This window comes from Ctenopharyngodon idella, chromosome 19 (genome assembly GCF_019924925.1).
Source record: "Ctenopharyngodon idella isolate HZGC_01 chromosome 19, HZGC01, whole genome shotgun sequence".
In the NCBI taxonomy this organism is placed as follows: Eukaryota; Metazoa; Chordata; class Actinopteri; order Cypriniformes; family Xenocyprididae; genus Ctenopharyngodon; species Ctenopharyngodon idella.
The window spans coordinates 25,308,771-25,335,271 of NC_067238.1; the positions used below are offsets into that span (position 1 = coordinate 25,308,771).

Here is a 26,501-nt window from a genome sequence, read left to right on the forward strand (position 1 = left end):
TTCAGAGCGGACGTTTTTTTTTGTGTAGCTTGATTTGTCGTCCGGCTTCAAGCATCTCTGTTAGCATCTGACCAGACTGTCTAAATCTCTCTGAAGTTTTTTCTTTTTCTTTTTGAGATAATCGCTGTTTTAAGTGGTGGATATTGACATGGAAGACAGTGAAAAGAAAGCCCCATCAGTAATCGATCGATATTTCACCCGCTGGTACAGAACAGGTGATATGTGCTGATCAGTTTTGTCCATTCTGTTTTGGCTGCTGCCTGTTATCAATTGATAATAGCATTATATACAATGTACATTTTAAAGATGTTAATTAATTACTGTGTTGGTGTAGATCTGAAGGGGAAAGTATGTGAGGATCACTGCATTCTACAGCACTCCAACAGGTAAATATATTATGTATATTCCCTCTTTACTGTGCAGTTTTATTAGTTTGTTAGTGTTCTTCAACTAATTAACACTTTTACGAGGTTTTTTTTTTTATATTTACATTTGAATATGATATTATATATCTGTACATAAATCCCAGATCCAGAAAAACCCATCATAAAATGTATTAAATGTATTAATTTATTTAATGAAATGAAATAATCTGAGATTTGGATTGAAACACCATGTTGGAAATGTTCATGATGTTCCGTCTTTATTTTTAAAGCTCACAGGGCCATATCTCTAAATTCACCTTTGCTATGAAACTCTGTTTCTTCTCATCAGAATATGCGTCATCACACTTGCCGAGTCTCATCCTATCCTTCAGAATGGACGAAAAATCAAAAACATAAACTACCAGATCAGTGATGCATGCAGCCGTCTGAAGAACAAGGTGTCTGGAAAGTCAAAGCGAGTGAGTACCTTTGACTTTAATGATGATTTTGAATGTGATTAATTACTTCTATATCTTAATATGTATAATTTATTCTGCAGGGTGGTCAGTTCCTGACAGAGTTTGCACCACTGTGTAGAATAACGTGTACAGATGAACAGGAGTACACCATATTCAGGTCAGTTATACAGAGTGCCGCTGGATATACATTACATTCAGTTTCTATAATCATAAAATAATCTCAATTCAACCTATATTTTCACAGCTGTATCAGAGGACGTCTCCTAGAAGTAAATGAAGCCATTCTAAACAAGCCAGATCTGTTATTGGAAAAGGTAAGCATCTGTATACATCATAACTCACAGTATAGCTTAAAAAAATTAAATGGAAAATCATCTTTTTTCAAACGCAAGACCACATGAGTGACTTCTGCGTTCATTCTTTTTGGCACAGCCTTCCACAGAAGGATACATTGCGGTTATATTACCTAAATTTGAAGAGAGTAAGAGCATCACCGAGGGCCTTCTGACCAGAGAACAATATGAGGAGGTTCTCATGAAAAGAAACCAACAAGAAGAGCCTTGCTGAGATCAACTTGCACTTTGAAGCTGCTGACTGCGGAGTCTCCTTTGAAGAAAAATTGCTTCAAGCAGGTGAGATGAGAACGTCAATGGCATCATGACTGTGTGCCACTTCCATTTAAAAAAAAAAAAAAACATCTTGAAAAAGAAAATGACGACTTGAAGAAATAAAGACCTGTCTGCTGGATCCAGAACAGTCTTGGATTTCACTGGGTTGCATTTTGTTAGACCATTATTCATGAGATGCATAAAGATGCCATTGTCATGGTTATTGTTTAGCGTTTAGTTAGTTTCATTAAGAACTATTTTAATTTGAGGAGAAACAGGTCTATATCCTCACAGACTCATTGTTTTCCTTCTGGTTGCTATGAAACTGCTTATAACGCTGGAGATTATTATAGTTTTGAAATAAAAACGAAATAAAGGAACAGCTCCCTTCTGGGCAGATTCCCATTGAACTGGCTCTCATATGTTCATTTATTGCACCATTCAAATTCTGTGTATGTTATGTTTTTAATCAATCAATTTTACACATTACCCCAAATTAAGGTCAGTGCTCTCAAAACAATTAACAGCCATGTGAACGTTTTGTAATTTTCCCAAACAATATTTTACACTTTTTATACAGATAACAAATTACCTACATGACAAGCAAAATGTACACTACTGTTTTAAAAGTAATTGTTTTTTTTTTTTTAGCAAGGATGCATTAAATTGATCAAAAGCAACAGTAAATACATTTGCAAACTGTTTTGAACATTGATAATAACTAGAAATGTTTCAGCAGCAAATCAGCATATTAGAATGATTTCTAAAGGATCATGTGACACTGAAGACTAATGAAGTAATGATGAAAATTCATTTATTCCATCACAGGAATAAATTACATTTTAAAATATTTTTAAAATAGAAACCAGTTATATGCAGCCTTGGTAAGCATAAGAGACCTCTTTCAAAAACATACTGAACAGTACTGAAACTTTTGAACAGTAGTGTATGTAAACATGTATTTTCAATAGGATTGTGCCTATAGCTGAACATGTACCCAACAGAGAACAAATTAAAAGTTTTGATGTATGTGCTTTTAATAAATGTGTTCATTGAAGAGAATAAGTACTTCATTATGAATGTTTCAATAGATAAATTGGATGACCTTAGTTGGTAGAAATGTGTAAAACTGAATAAGTTTTGTCATGTTTTGTGCATAAATAAATCACCCAGTCATTAATATTTTAAGAAAAATAACATATATTTAGATTTTCTCTGATTTAACAATCATTCAATGGTCCAACACTAATACAACTGGAGGTCATAGCTGCACAATCATCTCTAAAGCTTATGGTTTGACTGACTGTAGTATAAATCAAATGAACATCTTAAAGTATCAACTAGAACTGGTGTGTGTGAATGGAAACCCAATTCTGAAGAGCTTTTCAATCTGTGCCATACTAAAAAGTAGCTCTTCAGTACACAACAGCCTAAACTATTGATTTATATACCGTCTTCACTCTAACCTTTTAGGTTAATGTACCAAAGCTTGAATTACATTATTAGGATTGAAGTAAAAATATAAGTCACAGTGACCTACAAGGCAGTCAATACTATTACAAGGCTGTTACTCCTACAAAAGTACAATTAAAGGGACAGTTCAGCCAAAAATGAAAACTGTCAGCATCATTTACTCACCCTCATGTCATTCCAACCCTGTATGGTCTTCTGTGGAACATAAAAGAAGATATTTTGAAATATGTTTAAGCTGTTTTTGTCCATACAACAACCCCATTGACTTTCATTATATGGATAAAAAATGATTTTTGAAATATCTTTTTTTTGTGTTTGACACAAAGACATGAGGGTAAGTAAATGACCAAAAAAAAAAAAACATGTTAGGGTGCACTGTCTCTTTAAAAGTGGAAAAGGTCTTTTTCATTAAAATCCTTCAGAAATGCCTCTATGGAAAGTAACTTTCCTTGCTGTAAACTCTCAAACAGAACACCAAGATGGTAATTTCTCAAAGTAATATCCAAAGTCACTGAAGTTGTGTCTTACAGCCTTGAGCAGACTGCCATGTGGCAAGACCAGTGTAGGAAGATGATTAAAACTGGATATATTTGGCATCAACTTGTACATGAGGCAGTTATGTTAAATACAGTGTGCAGAGGTTTTTTGCATCAACTTTTTGTCATTTACACCTCAATGTTGGCTAATCACAAAAAATGCTGTTGAATATTGTTTCGGTTAAAACCGTAGCTTATTTACCAGCCATTACACTTGAAACAATTGCATAATGACTTCAACACATGCAATGAAGGGTTTTTCTTCAATATTTTTTGGTATCTGGAATGAGCCTGGTAACGCTAACGCTATCGTACACCACAAAGCGAATGGGCAGAATCACAAAGAATGGCACATTGCGAGCAAGTGCATTGCCATGCACTGTGTGTGCGAGAACAGGCAGGAGCGCCTTTGGTTTTCAGAGCTATTTGCTCTCCAGGAATGTCAGACTGGCCATGTGCTGTTCAAGGGATTTGATCCCAAAGCCGTTGGAGCCTTTGCCATTCAGAGTTTCCTCGCTGACGGGCGTGCTCACCTGCTTCTCCCTCCAGTGCTGAGAAGCCAGGCAACTGCATTCTGATTTACACTGGAATTAAAGATAGAAGATAAAGTTAAATACAAACATGCTAGAATTTGAACAATTTGAACAAACTCTTTTCAGACTTTTTGAGAAATAAGGTGATGTGCAGTGTGGAGAAAAAAAAGAAAAAAAAAGTGTTTTTTGACCTCTGTTGCATATAAATCTTTTGTAGGAGACCTCCAAAACAAAATTAGGAACCTTTAAATTAGCATAATACGGGCACTTTAATTATGCTAGCTCATTTCCTCTATTTTTACATTTTGATTACCTTTGATTTCCTTTTGATTTCCTTTAAAGTAATCTTTAATTAATCTTGAATAATCGAATGATAATTATTGTCTCATTATGGCTGATACCCAAATAAATGGCCAATATTAAAATTCTATACTATTTAGTCTAAATTCATGTTCAAAAATCATTAAAAACTAAACATATTTTGGCATCTCAAAGTATGAAAAAATGTCATTTCTGAAAATGTATTCATTTTGAGATTTAGCAGTGTTATTAAATTAGTGTTTTTAAAGCTTTGTATTAGATACATGACATGAAGGTAATCTAAATATAAAAATATATATAAATGAGCAAACATGATTAAATATACAATATCAATTGATACCAATACATTTTAAAAGTTAATCCCAGATCTACATGTTGCTACCAACCTTTCTGATGAGCTTATTACAGATGGGCAGTAAGTAGACCACCACTGTCAAGATGCCTTTGGTATTCTGTATGGATGAGTCGACCTGAACAAGACAAGAAACGGATGTATCATTAGCTGACCAAACTACCCAAAATAAAAAATAAAAAATTTTTAACAAGTACACCATTGCTGCTTGTTTGGGCTCCTATTTCAGTCAAGCTATCATTTTGCAGCGACAACAATCTATACATTTCTGACAGGTGATTTGTGGACCAGACTGGTTCACATATAATTGGTTTTTTCGAAATAATATGCTTGGAAACCACGCAAGGGCGAGACATGCTGGGAGATTCTGATTGAGCTTGTTGTTCCGGAGATCGTTTTCTTGGTTCCACAGCACGACACAAACATAGCCTCAATAAACCTATTTAAACCCGCCTCTGGCTGTGACCTTTGCTTTATCAAAACAGAAGGATGACCCTAGACAGCATGCCATTTTATCAGGTTAAATGGAGTCACGAAATAGAGTAAGGTCAGGGTCTTTGCAGGAGAAAAAGATTTATAATCTAATCACACGTGGCAGTGACCTGTGACTATAAAGTTTGTATTGTTCTCTTTATATGCCTAATTTGAATCCTCTGATTTTAATTTATAAATTAAAGTGCATGACTGGATTAATTGGTCAAACAAACAAAATCCCTGTTTATGTCTCATCTGCTCCATCCACTGATTCACAAGTACAGGCCTGCTGTTATATTACATTACCTTCTGAAAGATGGCGCTCTTCCCCTGAACCGGAGTCTTGGCACAGACCTGCAGCTGTTGACATGCGGCTGACAGCTTCTCTGTCTCAGATATAATAAGCATTCTGTCTTCATCCAGCAGCTATAACACAGACACAATATATTGCAATAACATTTAAAGTACTGTCAGATCACATGAGAGATCTAAAAGTCTAAACAAACTCTAATGCAGTGACTGTTTTGCTTGGAGACTCATTTTTTACATTAGACATCAAGTTTTTCATTGTGCCCTTTATAATACATATATTATAAAATATATACTGTATATAGCGTATCATATTATATTTTATACTGTTTTTATTATTATTATTTTTATTATATTGTGGTGTATTGTATTGTATGCATTTGGCATTGTTTTTTCCTTCTTTCTATGACCCTTTCAGGGCTCCCTGAGGCAAGGACAAATTTAACAATCTAATAGCCCTAATTGAGACTTTGCAGAAAACTGCATTACAGGTTTGCCAAAGTGAGGTAATTGCTGAATTTGAACTGATGGATAAATAAGTGGACATAAGCAATTTGTATTAGCTGTACCCTGCTTGCAGCTGGGGAAATGCATTGTGGGTCAGGCATGTTTGTGATTATTAATCAAACCGTGCCGTGTACCACATGTGTCAGGCTCTGTGATTATGGATGTGTGGCCCCTGTCCACCCCAGCCAGAGCAGGGGTTAACTAACACTGATAGCCATGTCTCTGCGGTCCCAATGAGATGGATGGCAGTCATTACAGTCCTTTATTTACAGGCATCTAATTAAACTGTGGCACATAAGGGCCTGGTGGGCACGCCGGGTGCGTTACCTGTGTAGAGAGAGAGTGGAGGACGGGGCACAGCTGGAGACCTTGGTCTGACAACACCTGGAAAACAACACAATTTGGATGAACAGGATTATGAAATAAAGTGGTTAAAATCACACAAATCGGGTAAAGGTGCATCAATATTTTTTTTTACAATAAAGTAAAGAAACTTAAATAAAAATAAATACTGGCACAAGATAAAGACTCAGATCATTTCAGTGACCTGAAAAGTTCATTCTATATAAGAGTGAGCCACCCTCATGATAGCAGCCATGTTGAGATCACATGACTCTCCAAATACTATCAAAATCACTTTCAATGAAAGTCAATGATCCAGAGCAAATGAAACAAGTGAGTGAGGGGAGGCGGGTTTGCAATGCCTCCGGGCAGCTAATACAGGCATCCAAGACGAGACTTGAATGGGGAAATCCTGAAATCTCAAAAACTACTTGTCACACTCAAACCAGCAACATGACGTAAACTGTCCCATAAATGTTGCTTCTTATGCTCAAATAAAAAGTTCATATTTAGGTTGGTCCAGTCAATGCGCATGTGCAGTGCTGACCGCTTCTATGGCAACCAGAGCTTCTAACAGCAGTGACACAATGACCAATTGCCAACTGGCTGTTTCATTTAAAACACAAGACTTGTTCCGCCATATTTCACGTTGCAGATTCTCTTATTCACAGTAATGAGTGCACCGTCTTGGTATATCTAAAGTATATCTACAGTCTTTTTTACTATTCACTGATACTCTTCACTGATACTATTTCAACTCCAATATCACTGCTGTTTTAGCCAGCAAAACCTAAACGAAAAATTATGTACCGCACTGATATTGATGACTGACGTCTCAATAAGATGACAAAAGTGGCATTCAGGAGTCAAATGCAAAGATTAGTGTCATGCTGTGTATTACCAAACGCCCATTTCCATATCTGATTTTTAGCTACGGTGGCTTCCTCAGCACTTGTATACACAGCGATACGAACAGTAACAATGGCGTTGGTTTTACCGTATCAATTTGAGCCTGAGACCTCCTCATCCTTTGGAAGTGCATGCAAAGTGGATTTGCTTTCGCAGCATAGAAAACGGCATGTAGACAACACGAACGAAACTCTTCCAGGCCTCAACTATAACTACAGTGTTTGAAGGCGGTCAAAGTAGACGTTAATGAGCAGCCAGCGAAGACCATAGTCTGGCATTGTGCAGATTTGTTACAAACCTATGTAGGTTCTTACAGGAAGTAAGACTGGAATTATTGACGACTCGTTTCAGGCAGTTCAGACTCAGTTCTTTATTTTAGGAGACAATAACTCTAATTATCGTGCACTTTGATCTTTGAAACTTTGCAGACCTTTTACATTCACAAACAGCTATATTAGACACTAAATGAAGAGTAATATCTGAAAAAGCATAATGGAGCACTTTAAGAGAACTTTACAGAGCTGTTCTACTGTGACGTTGAGCAGGTAGGCTTGCTCTTTCAGATAAGAGGTTATTAAGAGGAAAGTGGTGTTTCTGGGTGGAGGCCAGTGTACTCTACTAGTGGAAAGACACACTGCCTATTCAGCATTTCCTCCCTATTCACAGCACATGACCTACTCCGGATCACAGTATCTCACAGACAAATGACAGCTGGCCCTTCTAATAATATATTGATCCATCTTTTCCAGAGGACTCATTGCTCTTAATGACACCTCGAACAGATTCAATTAAAAAACCTATGAGAGAGAGCGAATGCTGCCGTACCTCGGCTTGGTGGAATAGATCCAAAGTCGTCTTTAGCAGGCCTTCTCCCCTTAATCACAGATGGCAAAACAGCAGAGAGTTAATGAAACATCCTTAAAGATCCATAAAACTGATTGTGTAGGTTGACAGAAAGTGCAGATTAACAACAACATGGTTTTGTTTTTCTGAACAGACATCTTTCATAAAGCTTAAACTTTCTAGCACGCTGTACTTAATTTCCTGTGTAATATAGCACTACTCGAACCAATCTGATAATCTGGCTATGAAGTTTATGAAAAGGGAGTTACCTGGTGAAGAGATACATGGAATACGCCATGCTGGATATGATCTGACACAGTCGAACCATCTCATGGTCATGCTCGTCCCAGCGCTCCACCTCTGAGTCCACATCTGAGGTGAGGAGACACAGTTCCAGCCCCAGCTTAGCAATGGTGGTTTGCTCCTGAATAGATCAACGTTAGAAGACTTTTCAGATCATGGCCACAATGATACACAAGTGAATATTGATCAATTACAAAACAGTTAATTAATAATATGTACAGTATGTTGCACACAAAGGTTACATTAACTGAAAATAGGCTGGGGGAAGAGATGAAAGAGCGTGCTGCAAAACAGCGTCAGTGTTGTCATGTTAATGAAAATTAACTTATTATTGTTAATGTTAAACTAAAACTATTAGAAATTGTTTTCAGTATTTGAAATGAAGCTGAAATAAAATAAAATATAAATATTAGATAAAAAGCTTAAACTTTAAAAACCTTTCCAACTAGCCGTTATCTAGCAATTAACAAGTTAGCATTTACCAAATTAGCTAGTTAAAGCTAGCCAAGTTTCCACTACTAAAAATATTTACGTTGAGATTACATGATAATTTTAAGTTAAATATACGAATTTGCTTACTCAAATATTTCAAGTGAAATTAAAATGTTTGAGTATAAAATGAAATTCTGCCAGTTCTGCTTACTTAAACTTTGAATTTCTTAACTTAAAAAAAATGATTTAACATACCTCAAATGTTTTGAGTTTTGCCAGCATATTCAGGTTTACAGTGAATGATTTCAAGTTTTGACTTTTAAATGAAATATTTTTGTGACCAAATTAATAAATAAAACTAAATAATTCTGTTTTATCACACTTACACTTATCAGTTATCCATTTTAGATCTTAATTAACTTCCATTGTAGCTTATGTTTTGTCAAGTTCAAGTCATTATAGACTATTATAGAAAATGATTGGGTTTTGGGGGTCGAGGATTGAAAATGCAAATATTGTAATCTACATATGGAAATGTAATGGCAAACAGCTATATAATTTGCAGGACATAAATTAAACATAAGGTCAAGAATAGAGCATGACAGATAATTTTCAACTCAGTTAATTAACATTGATCCAACTTCTGGTCACACATAATACTAAGAGAAATTGTACCTCTGCATCAAGTTTGGCAGCCTTGACTGTCTTCAGGTTAGCAGAGTGTTTCTAGAGAATAGATGAATCAGTAAATATAATGAAGGACATGATATGGTAAGAGAAATTTGTAATAAAATCATAATTGCTTGTGAGACTCACCCCAGGTCTCGGAAGAGACAGATATGTTTTCTTATCACCTAAAATGAGATAGACATTTTATGTATTAAGACCAAAAATAACAGAACCCTATAAAACCTGGTTCAAATGTACGTCTAGCCAGAAAATGGCTGTGGATTATGATGTGGATGAACAGATACAAAGGCATGATCCTGGGGGGTGACAGTTTGTTTTGGGAAATATCTTGGTTGGCACTGATGATGACTGGGAGTCTCTCATCTGGAACAAAACATCTCCCCAGGCACCGGGTTTCTGTCATGTTACTGATGCCTTCCTTCAAACTCTGACAAATATTGTTGCTACATAAAGCTTTTTATGCGCTGCCGTGAGAAAACCAGTTTCACTCGGAAGAGTCGACATCGCTCAAACACATCCTTGAGCGGTATGTCCAAATACAGATGAGCAAAAGGACTTTCACAGACCTGTAATCTCCGGTGGGACCGTTGCAGTGCGCCCATAACCTTGCCTACAGAGATTTATCCAGCCTCTATTCAATTACCTCGTGTGAGGGATGTGGATGCAGTGTAAATGTCAAAGCCGCACATTTTTAGCGGCTGGAAAAGATAGCAATCTGGCCACGAGGAAAAAGACCTTTAAAAACTGTTATCGCTACCCTGCCCATAGGTATGAACAAATACATTTTGTGCACCTGAAAATAACTGCTACTGATGGAATCAAAGCACCCTTGGAAGCCAGATTACAATATTGTAGTATGTACTGTGGTAAAATGCAAATAACATAAAATACATAAGGGCACTTCATATATTGGGCTGGAAGAAGCCGCAAGAAGGACCTGTTCCGAGTTTTTAGTCCTAAGGACAGCTTGATTGACATACCTCTGCGGCCCTCAAACACATCATTGATCTCCTTCAGTAGGATGGCCATGTCACACAGCTGGGACTCCCAGGCCTCGCAAAACACATCCAGGTTTTCTTTGGCTATCTTGCTTGTGGGGTGCAGAGCAAGTGTCTGTGCCGCTGAGATGATCTGAGAGGAGAAATTGAGAGGAAACAGTGCTCTTTTTTTAGCACACTATTTTCAAGATCTTTTTCACCACTTTTAAATACATGCCCGTTCAAAATTTTGGGGTCAGTAAGATTTTTTAAAGAAATTATTTCCTTTATTCTGAAAGGACAGATTAAATTGATCAAAAGTAACAGAAAAGTCATCTATAATGTTACAAAAGATTTCAAATAAATGCTGTTCTTTTAAACTTCCTATTCAAAGAATCCTGAAAAAAATGTATCATAAAAAAATGACTGTTTTCAACATTGATAAGAAATGTTTCTTGAGCACCAAATAAGCATATCAGAATGCTTTTCTAAATCATGTGACACTGAAGACTGGAGTAATGGCTGCTGAAAATGTTTTTATTATAATCACAGGAATAAATTACATTTTAAAATATATTAAAATGGAAAGTTTTAAACTGTAATAATATTTCATAATATCAACTGTATTTTGATCAAATAAGTGCAGTCTTGGTGAGCAGAAGAGACTTCTTTCAAAAACATTTTACCAACCCCAGACTTTTGAACTTTAGTATAATTTTTGATGTGACTACATAATTTGACTCCTGTGCAACATCAGAATATAAATATTCATCAGTTTCTCTCCAGTGTCCCACAGCATAAATGCAACATCTAACTCTGTCGGCAACTGCATAATTATGATTTACAGCTTACTGGGAGGACATTTCGAAAAACACACACAGCGAAGCAGAGCTCGTCTCCGCTGAGGGTGTGGATTCAGCTGGTAATTACCTGTGGCTTTTGGAATTACTGATAAAGCAACTCATTATCATGCACCCCTGAAGCTGCTGCTCTCCTGCTGTGCTCTTATTGGCTGCCTGATCTTTAGGCCTCATCATTATTGGCTGGTGAATGAGGTCGCCCTCTCTAAGAACACGCAATCAGATATGCTAATGAAGCGTGCTGATGAAATGCACTGCAAATATACTCGGTTAAATATAACATTCTGTGTATTGGCCCAATCTAACCTTTTCCTTTTCATTTCATATGTTAATTAATGTTTGTATTGAAACGGGAAACAAATAAGATTTGAACAACATTTTGATGCATGCTTTAGTTTTTCCATCCAGCTCTGTGCGCTGAAGATGCATTTTAATTGCAATTTCTTGTTATTTTATGCTTATGTGTCTAAGTGTGTTTGCCTCTGCTGTTTTTTTTTCTGTAATCAGAGCAGCAAAGTTAACAACAGAGCACAAAATGTGTCAAATAAGCATTGTTGATTTTTTGAAAAATAAGCACTAACTGAGGCAAATAACAATCTTCAATTCTTTTATTAACAAAATCTATATTGTGTTAGTCTCTGAAAACCTTGCCAAATAACATATCAAGCTGAGATGCCAGATTCCGACTCTTAAAGAATACAACCTCTCTTTTGTTTACCTGCGGACCAATGACACGGAAAGTTTCCTCAGCGTGAATGCAGGTTATCTCCAACGGCTCGGTCCCCGAAATGTGGCAGAGCAAACGACAAGTCTGAAATCAGAATAAATGGCACCACATTAAAGTTAAACCTATATTGAAATGTAAACAGTAGATTATACAATATATTACTGTTAATTACAATGCAATGCATCAATCTGATAATAAAAGTATTGAATCCACATATTATGGAGTATAATAACTATGATAATACCAATAATAATCTTAAAGTTTATTTCATCCTTTATTAATTGAAAATACCCCAAACCTCATGAAAATCACATAAAAATCATATACTATAGTAATCATGTGTTTATTAGCTTCATGTTTCATGCATAGAAACATCTCTTTGGGAAGTGAAAACAAAAACAGCGCAGGATTCCGCCAATGATCATCAGATCACATAAATCAGTGGATAATGAATAGAAATTATGATTCTGCCTAATAAATGTTAAACTAGCATCAATATTTCTACAAGTATGCACACTTTTGGACTAAAAGCCCTAACGGATGCTGTTCAGTGCAGCTGTGTGAACACAAATAAACCACAGCAGACGTGACGGAATATGAATGCATTTCAAAATATTATGTTACCAATTGATTATTTTGCACTCCTGACATAAATTAAGAAATTACTGTCACTGCAACCAAATTTTATCATAAACAGTGAACAAATAATCGAAGCTGGAGTATTTAATCTTTCTAATGAAACAGGTTGTCCAGATCAACTGCAGTTCCCTGCATAAATTCAAGTATGCGCCCTGTCTTTCCCGTCGCAGCAACCACGGTTTCACCCACAACCTCTTTCGTTTTGTACGCCTCTTTTCAGACGAAAAATGACACGTAAAGACATTCTGACTCGAAGTTTGTCGGTGTCTGTTGGGGCAGTGTGAACATGACAGTTATTTTTCATTAAATTCTAAAGCCAATGCTTAACTTGATTGTCTGCGTTTGTTGGCGTCTGTCTGTGGGCTGTGAATTGGCCTTAAAATAGTGCTGCTCACCTCCACCAGCTGCTCTTTGTGTTCAGTGAGTGTGCCGGCATAGTCAGCCACAGCCTCCAAGTTTCCATCCCCACCAGAGGCCTTCAGGGCCTGCAGCACCAGATGATCTGAATGCAGCTTCAGCAGTTCAGTGGCTCTCCCCACTGCTACCTTATGAAGCTAAACAAAGGGAAAAGTGCAATAATGTGGGATGACCAGTGTTTCCTAAAAAAACACTGTTTTTTTTTTGTATGCTTAGGCGATGCAACAGAAATTCATGTTGTCTTTCTTTCATTCTTAACTCATGGCATTCAATTCAAGCACAAATTTAGAATTTGAGCAAATATGACTTTGTCATGGCACTGTAAATTCAGCAGAGGCGCTATAGGAAACACTGCAATGGACGCCTCTGAAGAAAGATTGTTTTAGATGCTTTGGCTCATGGGATTCAATCCCTGTGCAGAGCTTGTCGCGAGAATCTCACCTCTCGCCTGAGATCACTGATGCTCTGACAGGTCTTCAAAATAGAGAGCTCCATCTCATCCGTGGCCTCTTTGGCTTTAAGCAATTGCTGCTGGAAGGGAAGAGAAAGAGAAACAAAGATAGAAAGGGAACTTAACACACTGCAAACAGAATGATTTTCAATCAACCAAACGTGCACCAGCCATGTTGAAGAGCCTGTCAAATTTCAACACAAATGTCAGTGTGGCTCAAGCAACCTGAAAGACGGACTTTGTAAGACATGACAGTCTCTATCTGCGGTTTTCTCTTCAGAGGACAGGCAGACAGGTGGGTGGGATTGCTTTCAGACGGGATTACGGTGGGGTGTCAACACAAACACGGCACACAAGCCGTGTGAATGCCTGAAGCGCTCTCATCTTCTGTGCTTTACTCTGAGACATCACACTGGGACTGCAACAGTCATTGCACTTCAATGAACAAACACCTAATGTTTCTGTCACTGAAATATTGGACAGGTAAAGTGGGGAACAACCCTAATATTACCATGTAAAAACAACACTGTCTCTAAATAAGTTTTGGCTGATGACAGCGAAGTAAACACAGGATGGGTGAGGTAGACAGAAAGAGGAAATAAATTGGAGTGCTTGAGTGATGAAAACTCATGCCCATGGTTTGTTTATTGACAGATGCACTCAAAAATGTCAAGAGTTTGTTTAAATGGACAGTTCCAATCTGATTGGCTTGTTTTATGCAAATTCTTTTGAGGAAAAAGGAATCACTGGATTTGAAGTTTTCAAGATTGGCGTCAGAGTTTTGTCTGAAAAATAGTGAACCAGTCATCCATAAGCAGAAGTGTATATTACTCTTCGTGTTCTGAGTTGTTTGTGGGGGGAAAACAGTATATTTTACATTTGGGAAAACAGGAATTATGATCAGTGTCTGTAATTTTAAAAGACTCTCAAATTTCCACACTAATCTATTATTTTGATATAACCTATTTGAGACAAACCCTCCCCCTAAATAGCAAGTAAAACAAAACAAATTGTCACTTTAGATGTTGGTCAGACAGTCTCTTCCTGTCTAAGTGGGTGATTCTTGGCCAGAATCAGCTGCGATGAAGACCACATATTTTGCCTCAAGTGAAACGCCTGAGACTACTAGGAAACAGTTTCATTGGAAACAGATATCAGGTCCTCAAAAACTACACGAGAAAATAAGCAAATTATAAAAATAAAATATAAAAAAAATGGTAACACTTTAGATTAGGGAACACATATTAACTGTTAACTAGTTGCTTATCAGCATGCATATTACTAGCATATTGGCTGTTTATTAGTACTTATAAAGCACATATTAATGCCTTATTCTGCATGACCATATTCTAGATCCCTTACCCTACCCCATACCTAAACATAACCACTACAACAACTACCTTACTTACTATCAATAAGCAGTAATTAGGAGTTTATTGAGGGAAAACTTCTAGTTAATATGTGTTTCCTAATCTAAAGTGTTAAAAAAAATATGAGATCAAAGTAAGTAAATTACTCATTTTTGTAAATAAACACTTATATCTGCATTGTCTGGCAGTTCTCTAGATATTGCATTGGCCTCTGAAAATTCAGATGATTGATCACATTTCGAGACATTTTCAAGGTTCCCAAACATTTTGACCAATACATTACCATGACTTTTTCAGTCGGTTGTGATTACTGAATTTTTTAAAAATCATTTGAATTCAGATCAATTCCCTTTTGTATAAGTGTGAACAGGTTCAACAAATCAACTAAAAAGAACCAACTTAGAGGAATAGTTCACCCAAAATGTAAAATTGTCTCATAATTTACTCACCCTCATGCCACCCCTGAAGTATATGATAAACTTTCTTCAGATAAACACAAAAATATTTTTTAGGAAAATGAGTCCATATAATACAACTGAATAGGTGCCGCTCAGTTGTCTTCTGAAGCACAACAATAGATGTGCATAAGAAAAACACTGATACTTTAGGTCTACTGTTACATGAGCGTTCATGAGAGGGATATTGTGACGTGTGACAAGTCCGTTGTGAAGCACACCTAACGTTTCGCTTCAGAAGACATTGATTCATCTACTGGGGTCATATGGATTACCGTCCCTATCGCTGTGTGTGGTTTTTCAAGCGTCAACCCCGCGGCACCCATTCAATGGTTTTTATATGGATTGACTATTAATGCCTTAAAATATTTCTTTGTGTTTATCTGAAGAAAGAAACTCATATACATTGGGGCATAAGTGTGAGTAAATGATGAGAGAATTTTCATTTTGGGGTGAACCATCCCTTTAAAAGGCTCAAAAATGTGATTGCAAATCAGACTGCGGCTTACAAGCAAGTTTTACTACAGTACATCCCTCAAGAGCAAATTCTAGCCTACAAAATAGCTGAGCATAACTAGAAAAAAAAATTCTATTACTAAAATTCACAGGTCTTTTCCTTGACTTTAATGATTTTATTTATTTCCATGACTTTTCTAGGCCTAAAGAAGAATTTTAAAATCCCTAATTTCCAGGTTTTCCATGACTTTGGGAATCCTGCATTTTATACATTTTGGGCTACTATTCAACATTCCACATTCGCCATGTGTTCTGATGAGATCATGTTATTAGTAAGGCTGGGGTTAGGGCTTTGAATCCCAGGGAAGTCGCTTTGCACAAATGCATAAGAATTACGAAAAGTTAACATTTCAACTTTCCATTTTGAAAAATTGTGAAGATGTTGACATTTTTCTGTTTAAAAGTGAAAAGTGAAAGTAAAAAGCAAGTCTCAAACTTTCTTTCTCAAGCCATTCAGTGTATAGCAATGAATACCATGTCAGTGAATATTAACCTTCAAATTAATGCTGCTATTAAACCATTACAGTGTGCATGCTATTCTGTACTTTTTCTTTCTTTTCATCCCTCTATAGATTAAAGACATCAGGAGATTGATAGATTAAAGACATTAGAAGTCCTTATTTGATCTTGGTTAAAGAATATACATACACGTTATTACATACAGAACTTAAAATCATGCAAGTATCAATAAAACATGTCTATGTGCTGCAATATGAATGAGAACATGGCACAATGCAAGCAAATGAATAGCTTATTCAAGTAACCAAAGGCAGGAAGCAGAAATGAATGAAAACCTATAGATCTGCACTGCAGGGCTTATTTTTCCCAGTGTATGAGGCACAGTGAGGGTGTGAGGTTCAGGGACAGTTACTCCACAGGAGAGGAGACATGCAAAACATCCTTCACACACTGCACAACAAAGACGTGAAGGACATATATATAAGCCGAGAGAAAACTTTGCGTTAATATATGAATGTTAGAGCAAGTTTAGTACACAGAAATATTGCACAGCTACATTGGGATGCAGTTTGTGAATTTTTCCCCATGCTGTCACCATCAAGTGAGACTCGAGTCATGCAGTGAATGACTAGTCGGTGCAATCCCTAATGTGTGTATGCGTCTTACCGCGTGTCTCCATGTGTTGATGAGCTGTTTGGTCTCCTGACGTGTGATCTGGCAGAGTTGTATGATTGTCTCTCTCTGCTCGTGGCTGGTGTAGGCAGAGTCTGTAAAGTCTTCGGTTTTCTCTACCAGAGCTTCCAGCTGAGCCGCCACTGCCTCACAGGACACACAGTAAAGAGAGTCTCTCAGACCCTCCACTTTAACCTGAAACACATACATACACACAAACATCTGGTGAGATACTGAGATTAGTGGTGCATGACATATCAGTTACTGTTCTTTGTCTGCATTTTTATATTATGTTAGATAATTAGTTGTTTTAACCCATCCGTAACATTAAAACAATTACCAGAATCAAATCATTTCTCCGGTCAGAGCACATTTAGTAGGAGGCTGATTCCTCCTTGACGTAGAAAAGAATGTTACTTCAGGTTCTTTAAACACACAGCAATTAGGATGTACAACCACACACTGATCTGAAATATGCATATGTATTTATATCAGGTACAGTTTATTCTTAATTTTTTATATTTATATACATACTAGGATTTAAGTATTGCTTAGTAATATGAATAGCAGCTTACATAGCATTGTTGTATGCTCAACATTTAGATTTGCTATGTTTGTAGATATTTTTATTTGTATTTTGTTTTGTTTCATTGGTTTGTGTGTGTGTGTATGTGTGTGTGTTTGTGTGTCTGTGTTTTTGCTGCTGTAACACCTTAATTTCTCTTCGGGGAAAAGTATTGCAACATAATATTATGAAATATTATTACAACTTAAAATACATATTTTCTATTGTAATATATTTAAAAATGTAATTTACTCATGTGATGGCAAAGCTAAATTTTCAGCATCATTACTCCAGTCTTCAGTGTCACATGATCCTTTAGAAATCATTCTAACATGCTGATTTAGAGCTCAAGAAACATTTTTTATTATCAATGTTGAAAACAGTTGTGCTGCTTCATATTTTTGTGGAAATTGTGATCCATGTTTTATTTCAAGATCTTTCAATATGTTGTGTCTCTGTTTCTATTCTGTCCTTGCTGAATACAAGTATTAATTTCTTTCCATAAAAAAATATATATTTTTGAACAGTACTGTATGTGTGTATTGTTTGACTGGTTGGACAAGCAATACTTTTAAAATAAGTCTTTAAGAGAAACTTCATCCATTGACATTCATCTAAGAGCCTTTGGCCTACACCTGCACCTTAAAGTCTTTAATCCCAGCGTAGATGCTGACAGGAAGTACTTTGGCCTCCCCACCGCTCCTCGTGTCAGTCACAATCTCAATGACTTGCTCCAGGGCCAGACGCATACGCTGGAAGACTGCTTCTTTGTTGATCCGTGCCGACTCGCAGTCTGGATGTCTCAGACAAGTCTGAGAAGCAGAGAGGGACAAAAATTATCTTCAAAATGCAGAGGGACAACAAAAGTGCAGGTGCCAAATTTGACATGCGAACAGGATGTTATGGCACTTCACTTCATTTTTCAGAATAAGAAAAGAAACAAATTCTTTTTAGAAGTACAAACAAGCTCAATGACGGACAAAATCTTAATGAAAAAGTACTGTGGTAGTATAAGTTAAGGTATCATAAGGTAATACCATGGTACTTTGATAAACATTAGACAACCATGCTGCTATATGATTACCACATTCATATACCATGGTACTTCAAGGGAAGTCAAGGCATACCACGGTGTTAACAAGATACATGTCTAGATCTATGATATTACCAAGGTGAAAACCATGCTACAATAGCATAATAAAACCATAGTACTTTTTCATAAACGATTAACAATCAAAATGTTTTGACCTTGTAGCATTTATGTGATTCATACAGTGCTTCAATAGTCCCTGTTTCTTTGCAAATCACAGGACAAACATTTGAATTGCTGAAATCAAGGTTTTATTTCCCGACAGGATGAACACTTCACATAATAACTATTTTAACTTCTTTCTCTTACTAAATCTAAATGAAAAAGACCTAACATATTTGAAAACAGAGCCACTGCCTGGTCTTGATCTCCTGCATGTATTTGCTTAAATATTTGAGTACAAGTCAGGTGAATCTACATAATGGCTCTCATTCAATAATAATTGCATACAGTAATAATTCTTTGATGAATAGAAAGTTCAAAAGAACAGCATTTATTTAAGAGTGAAAACGTTTGTAACATTATAGGCATTTTTACTGTCACTTTCGATCAATGCACCTATGCAGAATAAAAATATTAATTTCTGTAAAAACAAATATCCTACTAAACCCAAATTTTCAACGGTACTGTATATGTATAGACATATTAATAATAATATATATATATATATATATATATATATATATAAATGCCAAAGTGTTGCTAAGGCCACCAGGAATGATTTCTTCATTTAAGTTGATCTATAGTACATGCTTTTTTGATGCACCATGATTTCTGCATGAAAACATTTGAACATAGGTTTTATGCACAAATTGTGTGCGTATGCATGGTTAATGCATAAGAATTGTTGATATTAACATCTTTTAGACAGCAGATGGTACTCTCTTCCACAATCCTACCTTAGAGGCTGTGAGGAGCATCATGGTGCATTTCTCCAGCACAGCACGTGCAGCGGCCATCCGAGCTCTTTTCTTTTCATCCTTCAGATCCTGAGGAAAACAAGAATCCACAAGACAAATATGAGAAAACACGCAATGCCTCGAGTGCTTTCGAGCGTTCCGAAATCTCAGCTTAGGTTTAACCTCAGATGACTTTATAGGGAGAATAAATAATTTATTAAATCACAAACAAGGTTGGAATTAAATTGTATTACCAATTTAGTTCCGTTATGAAACTCATTTCATTGACTAATATTTTTTCTACAAATCAAGAGCACTTGACTTGAATCTTAAACATCTGGTGCAGGCTGTCAGGAGATCCACAGAACTCTCTGAATTCATTCTAAGTGTTCATTTTCCAAGGTCTTGCTGAGAATGAAGGGTAAATTTGGTCCTTGGAAGAGATAGCACTGACATAATGCCTTCCACCGACACTGAGAGAGCTGGAATATAACTCAATAGATCTGCGCTCACTCAACGCGGCGTAAGGCATTAGGGAATTGTGACTGACAGACTGGGTGTGTGCATGACGGAGAGAATGAGAGGAACCTGATCTCTCTCACCCTGGCTGGGCTCACAAAAGGAGAAGTGATTATCTGTTATTATGTTCTTCTGAATAAAACTGAAAAGATGGAGGCCGCAGATCGGCAGGAAAGCTCTGCAGAGATAGGAACGTGATGTGTTTGTGAAACATTATCAAACACATACAGTGATTCCTGTTTGAAATGAGACAGCCTTTCCTATCAGTTCTTGGTGCCATTTGTATTCATATTGCTACTTTCCTAATCATGATGGGACCTCGTAGGAGGCCTCAGGAGGTGAAACAGCCATGCACTGCTGGAAAGATCATATAAAAACCAGTTTCTGATGGTGGCTGGTTATATATGGTTTCATGTGGTAATCAGTACAGGACTAATACTGGGCCAGTTTGATACTGACAGCAGTATTCACACACTTTTGGACTCAGGGATCAGGGGCTTTTAATTTTTTTTGATGCCAAGTACATATATATATTGTCCATATATAAAGACCCATTTATACTGTGTGAGAAAAACAGTAAGAGTAATATTATAAAAACAAAATTAAATAATTGGCTTTTATATTGATATTTACTTATATTTCAATATTTACTAAAAAAAAAATTATCTGAAAAATGTTTTTGTTGTATTAAATTGGCAGTTTATCCTCTTTCTATTGACTATTAGAGTACTGTGACATGTATAAATATAAATAAAGATACATATTTTTAACTATTTTAATTTTAATTTATTTTTAATTACTTGTATAAATGTAAGGTATACACGTATAAACCTTTCTTTAAAAATGTACTTAGTAATGAAGGAGAAATAAACACTTCTAAAAAAAATTAAAATTCCATAAAACAAAATGTTTTACTTTTTTTTTTTTTTACTTAAAAAAATATGTCTGTGCATATATTGAAATTAGAAATTTATTTTTATTATTTAAAATTAACCACAATTAATCTCATGACTTTCAGTCTACAGAAAGTATACAGTTGTAAATAAATTCAGTACATATAAGCTTTTTTGTTTACTTCTTTTTATCTCACATTATTAACATTTTCCCTTCGCTGCCATGTGGACCCGTTTGAAAACCTTTGATCTAAGAATCAACATCAGCATCAGCCCTTGACAAACCCATATCTAAGCTGATTTGAGATGGCAGACCATCTCGACCCAGCAGCAAACCAGATGCTATGTTTCAAAAAACCAGCTTGACCATATGCAGGTATGATGTGTTTAATGAATGCTATGTGTAGACAAACCTTCTAGTATTAATTTATACGAACAATACAATTCCCAGATCTTGCATATGTTTGCATTGCAAACACATGCTGATATGAGCCATAAAATTTTGGATTCCTGTTAATAAGCACGACTAACGTTTCCCAAAATCCATCTGTTCTGCACTGCGGTCAAGTGTATCTTACCCCAAAGGTTTTTATCAATGGGGTTTGAGAGCTACTGATTGAAATTGGAGTGTGCAGCACAGTTCAGTTCTTAAAACTTAAATCCCTCCATTATCTTCCCCCTCTCCCCTCATGCGTTGTGTAAATCTACAAGGAGCTCTGCACATCTGCCATAGGAAGTGTCCTTATCAGAGTTTGATTATCTGTGAAGTGAAGTGAGGGAATGATAGAGGGTGAGTAGGGGAATGTGTGTGCTTGTGCATGTATGCGTGTATGTGTGTGTGTGTGTGTGTTTTTTTATATGATTTATGAGGACAACAAATTTGTATAATGTCATGGTACTACACTGGTATTACAATGTAAACACGGTTTACAAGGACATTCATGAGCCCTCGCAATAAAAATGGCTTTAAAAATCATACTAAACAATGTTTTATTAAAAATGTAAAAATGCAGAAAGTTTTCTGTGATGGTAGGTTTAGGGGTAGGGTTAGTGTAGGGGGATAGAATATACAGTTTGAGCAGTATAAACACCATTACGCCTATGGAATGTCCTCATAATAATAGGTGCACAAATGTGTCTGTGTCTGTGTGTGTGTCTGTGTCTGTGTGAGGCCACTTACATTCTGTCTGTCTCCCGTGAGATGGGCAAACTCTACCATCTCGTTCCCAAATTGGCTGAAGATTTGGACAAATTCCTGAAAAGTGCTGACTCTCTCCAGCTGCTCCAGGGTAACCAGCACCTGCACACATGAACATAACCAACATCTTTACAAATGAAGCGTTAGCCTTGAGAAAAAAAAATTGCGTTCATAACTCAGGAGATGTTTGTGTTTTATTTAGGAATAAGCTTTCTCTCAGATGTTTGTCCTTTTGCTCCATTTAATCTCAACGGATATTAAATAACATATATTGTACATTTACTTCCTTATGGCTACATGATTATTACATAAAAAGGTTTTCCAAGTGTTTTTTGTTTGTTTTTTTGGAAATGAGAAAGTGTCATACCTAGCTATCAGTGATGTTCCAAATTCAAAGTTGAAACACAAACCCGCCTCCCCTCACTCACTTGTTTCATTTGCTCCGGATGAATATTGTTGGTGTTACAGAGCTTGAATTTGTGCGCACATAAAGACGCCTCAGTACTCAATTGAGTTCTTTTTTGCTGCTTATTGCACTTAAATAGTCAAATACACACAAAATAATGCCAAAATGCTGTTGGTGAGTATTTACATAAACACAGGCAGTTATGTTTTACGTGAACGTAAACAGTGGACAAAGAAAGCACATAACATTATAATGGATCCAATTTAATGGATCAGGTCTTAAAGTGACAGCAGCCTAATATACCTGCTGCCAAATTATGAGATAATATTAAAAATATCTATATGGAAGTTTTCCCCATGGTATCATGTCAAAATTGTGGCCAGTGAAAATGCTGAGTGGCTAGTAACTTTGAAAAACCACCAGCCACAGTGGCTGGTGAGCAAAAAAAGTTAATTCAGACCTAATTACAATAGTTCCATAGAATAGCTGGTTTTACTCTGAAACAAGACTAAGTTTCTTAAACAAGAAAAAGACTCTTAAACTGTTAAACCCTCAATTCCATGTTTAAATTACATAGTAGTGGTCATACATGCTGAGTCACACAAGAAGAAACTGTGCTTAAAGAGCAAAGTGTCAGTAAGTGTGAAAAAAAAAAAAAAAAACTCTTATATGTACCGAGAAGCTCAGCGGAAGCAGGCCGAGGCACTCACATTGGAGAAAATTGATAAGAGAATCCTCTATTTGAGGTTAGCTAGCTAGGAGTGGGCGTTATCAGGCATGGTCAGGGACAAATTCAATTGTGTTTCTCTCTAATGGAGAGCTGTTCTGCTGCCTGGCTGTCCAAACATCACTAACTGGACATGATTAGCTCCAGATCTGAGAGCACAAACAGGCACACACACATAGACACTGCCCACTTCCTCATCTCACTGACATGGATGTTAAGACAGGCCTTCTACTTTATCCTGTGTCGTGTCCCTCCAATTATCTCCAAGCAGCAGGACTTTTAATATTCCTCTGTGGCCATGCAGCGATAGCATCGGAGAGCAAAGGCTAGCCTGTGTACTCATGTACTAGACAGGGAAATAAGAGTGTCATTTGTGCTTGTAAAGGCCAGTGCACAAGTACTTGGACACAGCAGATAATACGTACTTTGTTGCGTGAGCTTATGATCTGTTTGATAACGATGCAATCTGCAAGCACCAGGACTTTGGTAACGGAGGAGAGCAGCATGCGAGCAGCTTTCACCATGCCAGTCCTGTCACTAAACACCGTGCTGCGCCCGTCACCCTCACACTGCTCCAGACCGGACACATCTGTCAGTTGAGCTATTGCAGTGCCTGCAAAAGAAAAATACAGCAGAATGTAAAAGATGTATACACACACACACACCACACACAAGTTCAGCAACCTGCGCAGATGTCTATTGTTGTTAGAGCTAATTATTGTTCTGTTCAAACTCCAATTCCTAAACTTCAGCATGAAACTCATCCCATTATGGGCTGAATGATACTTCAAATCATGTGGATTGTTGAGGAGAGGTGTGCTATTGCTTCAGACTTATGATTTCTGCCTTGAGGACGATGAATCGGATAACAAAATCTAGAGCCATTGAAAATATCATATTTTCTCTATTACATTATACAGACTTGAGGGTGGGCTCTACTCACTTGAGCTAGGAGTAACTACAAGTGCAACATGAAAAGCTGAATTTTCAGCATCATCACTCCAGTCTTCACTGTCACATGATCCTTCAGAATTCATTCTAATATGCTGCTTTGGTGCTCAAGAAGCATTTCTTCTTATTATCAATATTGAAAACAGTTGAGCTGCTTGTAACATTTTTGTAGAAACCATGATTCATTTAAGGATTCTTTGATTAATAGGTAAAATTACTATACTAAGCCAAACAAAAGAAACAGGAAACTAGAACAGTTTTAGAATATATATATATATTTATATTATATATAAATAAATAAAAAGGGTCACACTTTAGTTTAGGGTCCAATTCTCACTATTTACTAACCATTGACTATGACTTTTCCCTCAATAAACTCCTAATTACTGCTTATTAATAGATAGTAAGGTAGTTGTTAAGTTTAGGTATTGGGTAGGAATAAGGGATGTAGAATATGGTCATGCAGAATAAGGCATTAATATGTGCTTTATAGGTACTAATAAACAGCCAATATCCTAGTAATATGCATGCTAATAAGCAACTAGTTAATAGTGAGAATGGGACCCTAAACTAAAGTGTTACCCATCCCTTAATCCTACCCAATACCTAAACCTAACAACTACCTTACTAAGTATTAATAAGCACTAATTAGGAGTTTATTGAGGCAAAAATAATAGTGTGGCAAAAAAATAAATAAAAAATAATAATAATAATGAACCATTTTCCTTTAGAGGACATCCAGAAAAGGAGCTTTTTAACAAATTTGTCCCCAAAATATAGCTAGAATAGGCCACAAAAAGAATTTGGACACTTTTGGGACACTTTAAAATTTATGAAAGCCACTGAGGCCATTGTATATAAATCCTCACCAGCACTGGAACTGTAAACTGGCTTGTGAGAAACATTTAAGGTCATGTAAAAATAAAACACATGCATAACATGTATTCTCATCCCTTATAGATAAACCAACAAGCATTCATAAAACTGTCACTCCTCTGAATAAATGCAATTTCAATAAGCACATTAAGACATTAAGTCACAGACCATTTCATTATTTACAAAGCAATCCATCACATCGGGTGGTCACTTTTTAAAACCTCAATAAACATCTCACTTATCTCAGTGAGCGCTCAGTAGCACAACCCTGTCCAGACACAAATGCTATACTGGCTTATTTTTGGGCAGGGTGGCAGGGACTGGATGTCATGTCCCAGTTGGAACGTGCTGAAAGGACGCTTGAGTGCAGTTCCCTGCCTCATGCCTCAATAAAGCAGTGTTATTCTGAGAGACGGAAAGACTGACACGTTGAAAAGTGAAAAGAGAAAGAGGGTGAGAAATATAAGGAGAGGTTTTAGACATAGAAATGAGAGTAATTTCTGAAGGGAAACAGCTCTGTTGGATGTTCAATGACAAATCTGTCCATCTGAAGACACCATTCTGATTGCATCCGACAGCTTTTCTTTGTTAAATCCCACAGTGGTTTTAACAATCAAGGTGCCTTGTGCAGAACGCTGTATTGTTGGGCAAATTACTTTGCCAGTTTGTCCACACCTATTTATATTCATCTGACTGGGCACAATGCCCACATTTCCTACTTTGTTGGTTTTCGTCTCTTGTTTAGCAGCGGCCATACTGAAACATTCTTGTTTCTGGAGGGGATTGTTCACTAGCTCTGTGTCTTTCCTGAGCTTTGAAGCAGAGTCTTTGTGGAAGCTTATAGCTGAATCCCTTGAGCGGCACCAGAGACGTGGTGCTGTCCTGAGCGGCTGGCATTTTCAGCCAGCTCCTTACAGAGAGTTTCCTGCTTTAAAGAGACCATGGCCTCAGGCGTTCAGCTTGCATAGAGGGTGAAACACTGAGATCTCTGCACCGATGCCCTTTAAAGACATCGTCTTTAGCATGCATCTGCTTCTGAATGCACTTCATTATTTCGAAGTACTATAGTATCAAGTCGTAGCTCAAAAGCAGCTGTCTATCGGTCTATAATAAGGCTGAGAGGTCCCTGAGCAGCAAGACAAAGAGAAATAATGCATTCTCAGCAAAACTTTATCTAGAGTTCCCAACCTTAAGGTTAAGAAAACTTTGAGAAGAAAGTGATTGAAACCTCTTTGTTGACAGTGTTAGTTCACCCAAAAATGAAAATTCTGTCATCATTTACTCACCCTTATGTCGTTCCAAACCGGTAAGACTTTCGTTCATTTTCGGAACCCAAATGAAGATATTTTTAATGAAAT

General features: G+C 36.7%; 2 protein-coding genes across 3 annotated transcripts in view; one reads left to right on the top strand and one right to left on the bottom strand.

The window, feature by feature from the left end:
* The first annotated feature begins 1 nt into the window (after position 1).
* abitram (actin binding transcription modulator) lies at positions 2-1,862 on the top strand. The gene is made up of 6 exons (XM_051871943.1): positions 2-215; positions 335-386; positions 715-844; positions 925-1,001; positions 1,089-1,158; positions 1,277-1,862. The coding sequence occupies exons 1-6, from the start codon at positions 149-151 to the stop codon at positions 1,409-1,411; spliced, it is 531 nt and encodes a 176-aa protein (XP_051727903.1). The 5' UTR covers positions 2-148; the 3' UTR covers positions 1,412-1,862.
* Positions 1,863-2,632: 770 nt separating this feature from the next.
* The window catches only part of ctnnal1 (catenin (cadherin-associated protein), alpha-like 1), a 57,057-nt gene continuing 33,188 nt past the window's right edge, over positions 2,633-26,501 (bottom strand). Inside the window, exons 3-19 of one of the 2 annotated variants that reach the window (XM_051871942.1) lie at positions 23,742-23,929; positions 22,166-22,285; positions 19,574-19,663; positions 18,226-18,396; positions 17,014-17,214; positions 13,538-13,624; positions 13,075-13,233; positions 12,032-12,124; positions 10,457-10,607; positions 9,603-9,640; positions 9,462-9,512; positions 8,321-8,475; positions 8,034-8,082; positions 6,285-6,341; positions 5,448-5,567; positions 4,702-4,785; positions 2,633-4,045 (exon numbers count right to left, since the gene is read on the bottom strand). In XM_051871942.1, the coding sequence (XP_051727902.1) occupies positions 3,884-4,045; positions 4,702-4,785; positions 5,448-5,567; positions 6,285-6,341; positions 8,034-8,082; positions 8,321-8,475; positions 9,462-9,512; positions 9,603-9,640; positions 10,457-10,607; positions 12,032-12,124; positions 13,075-13,233; positions 13,538-13,624; positions 17,014-17,214; positions 18,226-18,396; positions 19,574-19,663; positions 22,166-22,285; positions 23,742-23,929 (1,976 nt within the window). In that variant the 3' untranslated portion in view covers positions 2,633-3,883. Of the gene's footprint in view, positions 4,046-4,701; positions 4,786-5,447; positions 5,568-6,284; positions 6,342-8,033; positions 8,083-8,320; positions 8,476-9,461; positions 9,513-9,602; positions 9,641-10,456; positions 10,608-12,031; positions 12,125-13,074; positions 13,234-13,537; positions 13,628-17,013; positions 17,215-18,225; positions 18,397-19,573; positions 19,664-22,165; positions 22,286-23,741; positions 23,930-26,501 lie in introns of both variants that reach the window. The other variant, XM_051871941.1, reaches the window with a different exon arrangement.